The following is an 8,363-nucleotide window of genomic DNA, read 5'->3' as shown; positions in this document are numbered from 1 at the left end:
CCATTCGAAGAGGCCCTCCTTGGATTTGAAGGCAGTCTTCCACACATCTGAGGGTTCAATTGGTACCTGGTGATATCCTGACTTCAGATCGATCTTGCTGAAATATTTCGCCCCCTTTAGTTGGTCTAGGAGGTCATCAATCCGCGGGATCGGGTACCTATTACGGACAGTGATCTTGTTCAGCGCCCGATAGTCAATACAGAGTCTCCACGTCCCATCCTTCTTCTGTACCAACACTATCGGGCTCCCACAGGGCGAAGAACTCGGACGGATGTGACCTTTCTGTAGGAGCTCCTGAATCTGCCTCTTGATTTCATTGTTCTCCAGAACGGAGCGCCGATAAATTGGTCCATTGGGTAGCGGCGCACCTGGGGTCAGATCAATGGAGTGCTTGACTTGACAGTGCAGAGGAACCCCTGCCGGGGAGGTGAAGATGTCTTTGTACTCCTCCACAATCTTGTCCATTTGTAGCTGCCGTGCAGAGGGACCTCGTTTGGAGGCCGCGGCCACTGTCTTCTTCTTCCCTTGAGGGCGTATCATCAGGAAAACAAATTTCCTGGTTTTGGAAATGATCTTACTGCATTGTTTTGCAGTAATCAAAGAGATGGCGGCAGGTGGTGGTACCTCTGGTATCCTGAACAACTTATTTCCCAATGTAATAATAACAGCACGGGGCCTTGATTCATACACAACATGTCGCTTCCACAAGTATGGTTGTCCTAGTAATACATCACAAACTTCAAGGGGAGCAATGTCACACAATACCTCATCCGTGAAGGGCTTGATGTTGTATGGAAGGCGACACTGCTGGCTCACGCGAAGATCTCGCCCTTGGTAAAGCCACCCAATGGTGTATGGTTGTGGATGTGCTGTGGTCGGTAAGCCCAACCGCTTCACGACCTCTGCCGAAATGAGGTTCTTTTGACTCCCGCTATCAACAATGAACTGTATCGGGGAGCCCTTGACCCACATCTGGGAGTGGAAGAGACGCTCCTCCTCCTCCGGATCTTCGGGTTCATTTTTCTGGATCTTTGCGGTAGCAACAGTGGCGCTGGGATCCGCATCAATGATCTGCTTCCCTTTTTCATACCCCTTATCGGGTTCTGACTCAGAGTCGGAACATGCATCTGATTCTGAAACCTTTAGCTCAGCCACCAGTGACTGTTTGGCCCGACACTCACTTGTGTTGTGAGTGGAGCTCTTATGGAACTCGCACCATTTTCCAGTGTCCTTTCTCGGCTTCGCGGCATTGCTCTTTGCTTGCAGCTTCAGCTGGTTGTCTTGGGCTGTCCCGCCTTGGCTTTGTCCTTTGTTCTGTGGTTTAGGGGCACCTTTCCCCTGCTTTGGATTCGCAGATCCAAAGTCTCGCTTCTTTTGTTTAAACTTCTGCTCGACTTTGACGGCATACCGGTATGCTGCGCTGAGCGAGGGGATGTTTAGGAACTGTATTTCTTCCTGGATGTACTTGTGCAGGCAGCCACGGTATTTGAGTATCAAATGTTGCTCCGAATCCTTGATACCCAACTTTGTGCGAAGGGTATGGAAAAGATTGGTGAACTCCGGCACATCTTGGTCCCTTCCCTGCCGCAGCGTGGTCCACTTTATGTATTCATCCTCATAGCTTCCGACAGGGTAGTACTGCTCCTTGATGGCATCCCGGAACGTGGGGGGCTGCTTTGAGAAGAGCAAAAACAATCTTTTCCCGACTCGAAAATTCATGAACAAAAAAATAACCCTCTAGCAGATTTAACCATTTATCTACGGCATCGGCGTCTATCTGACCCTCGAATATGCGGATTTCAAAATTAACTTGTACCTTAAAGGGTGTGGCGTTTCCAGAGGAGCTGCTGGAAGCCGATGCGCCGCTTCTGGGTAGCCGCTGAAGGATCTGCGCAAAGCTGTCCATCATCGCGTTCCGTTGTCGCTCGAGCGCTTCTTCGAGCAAGATTTTGATGGGATCTCCTGCCCCCTCGTCTTTCTTCTCGTCTGCCATGGGAGGCCGTCGGGATTTGCGAGGCTGGTCTTGCAAAGGTTCCACCAGTTCAAGCCCTAACTCCTTATATCCCGACCTTGTTGGGGACATGCAAAGAAAAACAGAGAAAAAGCAGACCGCTCTGATACCACTGATCCAGATTTAAGCAGGAACGCAACAAATTACAGAGATAACCATATACACAAAGATGCAGCGGAAATAATACTTCATTTCATTAATGGAAAATACTGACATATGCTTACAAACAGAAATGGCAATAAACTAGCTAGGGCGATGGTAGCTTATCTCTGAGAAGAGATGTGATGGCTACATGCCTCTGAACTGTTCTGAACTGTATTACAATGAGGCTCGAAGGCCTATTTATTGTTGAGAAACAATGGAAAACCCTTCACATACCGAAACCTAACCCTAGAAGATGAAACGCCAAATTGTGGGCCCCGTTTGGGTAAATTGGTACATCAATTTCCCGGGGTCGTAACTTTGGCATACGATCTCCGTTTGACGCGTACGATAGCTCGTTAGAAAGATCTATCCGAGTACTACCACTTTGGGAGCCAACATAGGGCTCGGTCGCCCCAAAATTCCAAAAAAACGTCGTTTAGGGCCTCAAAACGGCTCCGGAAGTTCAGGACCCGAAAAACTGCTAAAAATAGTAAACTGTGCTACAATTAAGGAAACTGAAAATGCTGAGAAAGACAATGGTGGGGGTCCAGGTGGACCTGGCAGGTGGCCACCAATATCCACCTGGATCAGTCAAAGTGGTGGAAAAAGGAAAAAAAAAATTAAGGTAAAGTTGATTTTTTTTTCTAACGGGTTGGTGAGGTCAAAGGTGATGAGGTTGGCCAAAAATATTGAACCTTTGGCAAGCTTCGCTGTGAGCTAGCAATCTGTGGCCCTGTGGTAACAGATGAAGGGGGTTGGGTGGTCGGTCAAGTTAGGGGTCAAGACGGTACCAAACCAAATTTTTACATTTCTCAGGGAGAGGTGAGGTTGACCTTCAATAGGGGGTCGAGGGTTGGGCACTATGTTGAAAAAAAATACATGTTGCATTGTGGAAGGGGGCCAACCATGAATTTATTTTGATTTGTGACTCCGATGAAGATTTGTCCACAATGGCAGTGCAGGTGTATCAGGTGCCACGTATGCCTCACTACGATGGGGTGTGAACATGTTATCTTCCATGTGGACCACTATGTGGCTGCCACATGGAGGTCACATGATGTGGCAAGGGTTAGAATGAGCTATATTTAAAGGACTATAATTTTTTATCTGTAAGTGATTGAGATGAAATTTATATTGTTGGAATCATCTCAACGAGGTGAATGAAATGATGTTTTCTATTTGAAGTTTTGAGAAAGTTGGAAAAATTCTAAAATTTTAGACCCCATTCCCATAATCGTACCATGGTAATTGGGTCAACGTAACGAACACCTCCTCTAACTCTGGTTGGGTTCTCTGGTTGGGTTCTGGGGTTGGGGGTGTGTGTTACAAGTCAATTTAGCATCTTTAAGTCACTGAAGGAGAATTGAAGAAAAGGTTTCCACATGTACATAATTTCCTACATGATCACAACTTATCTTATTAATGTTTTATTGCATAATTCAATTTAGTTTTGTGCAACAATAGAGTACTATTGATTTCGTTGCAACATAGGGTAGTCCTTTGATTGCAACAAGTATATTTTGAATCCCTACAACTTGTAGTTCTTGCATTTCCATTCCCATAGCTTTATTTTATTTTACTTCATGTAGCTTTATTATTGTTATTTCTTTATTCTTGTATTATCACCTCCTACGATGCTAGGACAAATGAAATGGCCATTGATTAGCATAACCACTCTTCTCACTTGATCATGAAGATAATTGTTTCATATATTAGTATGCATTGAGAAGAGAAAAACTATTAGTTTCATATACAATGTACAATACTAGTTGAATCCATATATGTAGTAAACAAACCAATTAAAACCACACAAATCAAGATTTAGCCACAAATTGTTTTGCCAGGTTCGAGCCAAAAATGAGTGGTAAACTCCAAAAAGTTGCACTTAAAGACTAGTCCCTTTTTTACTATTAATGTTAGAAAAATTTCAATTCACTTTTTATATTATTAATATTTTAGCATCTTCACATTGTAATTAATAATAATAAATAAAACACACAACCTAAAATTAAAAAATCTAAATATAAAACATTTATAATGAGTTGAGGATACAATAGAGAATGTGTTGTAATAAAACTAGCCTAGATCCATCTTAAGTCTAGATCTATATGCACCTAGAGGGATCAAATCTCTCAAGGTGCAAACCTCTTTTCTGATCTCAACATTTGAAGAAAGGTTTGCACCTCGAGAAATTTGATCCCTCTCAAATCTTGATAGATCCAAGATCCATCTTAAGCCTAGATCTATAAGCGCATAGAGGGATCAAATTTGTCAAGGTGAAAACCCTTTTTCTGAGCCCAACATTTGAAGAAAGGTTTGTACAAATCTGATCCCTTTGGAAAGATTGATACATTGAGAATTAAGATGGATCTGGGTTGTTTAAATATTAAGTTTATTTTTTAGTTTAATTTTTACTTTTATATAATTTCACTAAGACAAACTGTTTTAATTAATCATTTTTTTAATATGTAATTTGACCTAGTCAAAATGTTTAGATAACATAACATAAGTGGACCTTACAACAAATTCAGAGTCTCTTCTTGGGAAAAAACTTAGTGTCTCTTGGGCAAAAAATGTAATAAATTTAAATTAGAAAAAAAAATGTTTATAAAATATTTTGATTGTGAAATGAGAGCTTCATTTTGGGCATGTGTTATTTATGAGCCATGGAATTGGCCTATGGTATGGTCTTGTTAATAATATCCATGGTAAAGTGTGATGAGTATCCATGTTAAAAGTCTTGTTAACTGTAAGTATTATTTTGATTGTGAAATGAGGGAGGGTCTTTGGGCAAGTGGTATTGATGAGCAATAGTATTGGCTCATGGTATGATATGGTTAATAATATTCATGGTAAACTAGTGGTGAATATCCATGACTAAAAATCTTGTTATGTTGCAAGTACTAAGTTTTTTTGTGCTTATTAATTAAATTTGAATATGGTTACCAATTTATTATTTTAATTTATATGGTGAAATGGATCTTAATTTATAGATACCATCTATATCTTATATATTTTCATGTGATAGAGATGTAGATATATCTCATAAGTAATTATAATATTTTTTCTTTTAAATATAATAAGAAAATGTTATAAAATTAAATTCAAATAAAATATTTATGAAATATCTTTAGTGTGAAATGAGAGATGATTTTTTGGCATGTTGTATTGATGAAACATACTATTGGTCCATGGTATTGTAACAAAGCCTATCTACATGTTAATAATATCTATGGCAAAGTGGATGTGAATATTCATGGTTAAACATATCCTTATATTGTAAATTTGTGTGCTTATTAATTAAATTTAAATATGGTTACATAATCATTATTCTATTTTATAAATGAAAGGGATCTTAACTTATTGTTTTTACTTATATATTTGAATTTAATATGTATATTGTGATTTTTTTTAATGTAAAAAGTTATTGGTAATTTTATTAACCACCATAGATATATGTTACTCTAGATCTACCAATATTTTTTCACTCTATGCTCACTATATTTGATCCCTCTATGTGCTTAGTAGAACAAGACTTAAGATGGATCTATGTTGTTTTAATTCCCTCCTTTAAATAGGCTACATTCCACGTACCATTGGACAATACCAATGATTGTGAATACCAAAGCTCAATACCATGTGCCATATTTATTTTTATTAATATTAATATTAGGGTTAATAATGTTTTTTTGCATGGTATTAATAATAATTTGGCCCATAGGCTTCACCTAAATAAAACCTCTTTTTTGATTCTTATTAAATAGAAAGAGGTTTATGGACTAAATATACAAAGAGGTTTTATTTAGTTACCATACCTACTTTTTGAGTGTTCATAACCTCTTTATAATTTAAATTTATATTGTATTTATATATAAAAATAATTAGATTGATTTCTAAATAAAGCCGACATTACATTAAAAATTTTAAATGTTAAACATTATGTGTTAAATGTTTACATTTAAATTTATGTTTAAGTTTACATGTTTATGTGAGATCTACCCCATACTTAGAGCTGTTAGGCGCAATAAAAACAACATTACAATGTAACAAAATTGAATTTTATTATTTTTATTTCTTTTAACCTTTTTACTAAGACTACTTCGACCTATTAAGCTCAATAAAAACAACATTACAATGTAACAAAATTAAATTTTATTATTTTTATTTCTTTTAACTTTTTTACTAACACTACAACATTTCTCTTGGCCTATTTAACCTATATATATTTACCAATTTAATTATTATAAATGATACATATTAATACAAATCCAATATATTAAACTCATATATAAAAATAATTATAAACTTTTTTACATTACATTTCCACATTACCTCGTAAAACCCCTCTCAACTCGTTAAAATATATATTCATTTGAAAAACTTTGAATTATTCAACAAACAAAACATATATATATAACATTATATTCCTTAGTGGAGTCCCGTCATGATAATGTGGTGGAGTCCGGTCATGTTCATGTGGAGGTAATGAACGATTTTGCATCAAGCATTGCCCTGTCAAAGAGTTGATTGGTCAAACTTACTTATATTAAGAATTAAAAAATGATTTATTTTCGTATTACGAATAAATATCGATATAACGAACTCCGTTTCTCGTGGGTTTGAAATTAGGGTTTCTTGTGGCTTTGAATAAACATAGACATCTACACATTATATAACTGTCACTTTTAGATTCGGAGGTACCATCGTTCACTTTCATATTTATTTCTTTATTTGCGATAAAGCTCTGGGTAAACTCGATCGATCAGGAAATTGGTGTGTTTGAAGCGCCCTAATGGAGGAGGTTATTCCGAAGGATGTCCTTCGACAGTGTTTTGTAAGAATGCCTTACACATCAATCGATAAGCTGAAGGCTGTGTGCAAAAGCTGGGAGGCTATACTCAGTAGCCCTACGTTCTATGCTGACAGGAAGAAATGTGGGACGAGCAAGCAGCTTATTTGCTTGATTCAGAAAGATAGAAATCACAGATATATGCATCCCCTCTTTGTAGTGACAGTATACGACCCTGTGGAGGGCACCTGGGAAAGGCTACCTCCGATTGATGATCCCCACAATACTAGAATACCAATATGGTGTCAGTGCGTGGCTGTGAATCGGAAGCTACTTCTCATTGGCGGAATGCACCCGTCCAGGCCAACTTTGATGAACAGTGTTTACATTTATGACTTTGAGTCTACCAGATGGCGCCGCGGGGTAGACATGCCTACACCTCGATCATTCTTTGCGTGCTCTGTCTCTTCTTCCACTGGACTTGTCTACGTCGCTGGCGGTTTCGGCGAGCGTGACACCCCCCTTGCAGCTGTAGAAGCATATGACGTGGAGAAAGACAAGTGGGAAATTTTGCCCCCAATGATCGAATCGCACGGCCAGGGATGCAGCGGTGTTTTCATCGATGGTAAATTCATGGTGTTAGACGAAGGCCAAAGTGGAGAAGTTTTCGATCCGAGTGAGGGAAGGTGGAGAATGACGGCACATTGGGGGAACTTTAGGGGAGGATTAAGGAGAAGCTGTGTGGTTTCTTCTTCTTCTTGCGGGGAGGTGTACGTGTTCACTGAACAAGGGGTGGAGAAGTATGATGTTGAGAAGGACGTTTGGAGTGTGGTAGCTTCCTTTCCGAATCCCCGGGATATTCTCTTCATTACGTGCGCTACACAGTGGCGTGACCAGATTTTTGTCAGCGGTTTAGACGCCCTCCGAAAACACATCTCTTATCTGTTTAATCCGTCAACCAGGGAGTTCACGAAAGTTAACAGTGATGGTGGGAAGGTCTTTGCAGGCATTACCATATCTGCAGCGACCGTGGAGATTTGAATCTAATTTTTAGGTGCACGGAGCCCGGCTTAAGACTTTGATGTGAAATGCTGTGTCATCAATATTTTTTCATCATTTTGTGTGGAGTTCTAACTCTATATTAGGCATAGACTAGTATAAAGAAATGCTATCTATGACGTTTTTGTTTTTTTTGGGAGTAGTTTTTGCTTTGTTAATTTGTGACCCAAGATATAGTCATGTCTCATTACTTGATTTAGAATCTAGAATATATATTTATTAAGTTAATGGATGATTTTTGGAGGGAGTAAACATTGATTATGGAACTCAATGAAATTGTCTTTTGTAATGAAAAGTTGATATTTATCACTAATATTATAAATTAACCATTTAATGATGACAAAAAAGGCTTGAATAATG

At 38.5% G+C, this 8,363-nt stretch overlaps 1 protein-coding gene across 1 annotated transcript; it reads left to right on the top strand.

The window, feature by feature from the left end:
• Positions 1 to 6,947: 6,947 nt before the first annotated feature.
• On the top strand, positions 6,948 to 7,985 carry LOC149242629 (F-box/kelch-repeat protein At2g44130-like). Its single transcript, XM_089370916.1, has one exon. The coding sequence runs from the start codon at positions 6,948 to 6,950 to the stop codon at positions 7,983 to 7,985; it is 1,038 nt and encodes a 345-aa protein (XP_089227042.1).
• Positions 7,986 to 8,363: the final 378 nt, after the last annotated feature.

Source organism: Pinus tabuliformis, chromosome 8 (assembly GCF_031772625.1).
Source record: "Pinus tabuliformis cultivar Carrire ecotype Pingquan chromosome 8, CPIR1, whole genome shotgun sequence".
Lineage (NCBI taxonomy): Eukaryota > Viridiplantae > Streptophyta > Pinopsida > Pinales > Pinaceae > Pinus > Pinus tabuliformis.
The sequence above is the reverse complement of the archived record's forward strand: the minus strand, read 5'-3'. Positions and strand labels throughout refer to the sequence as shown.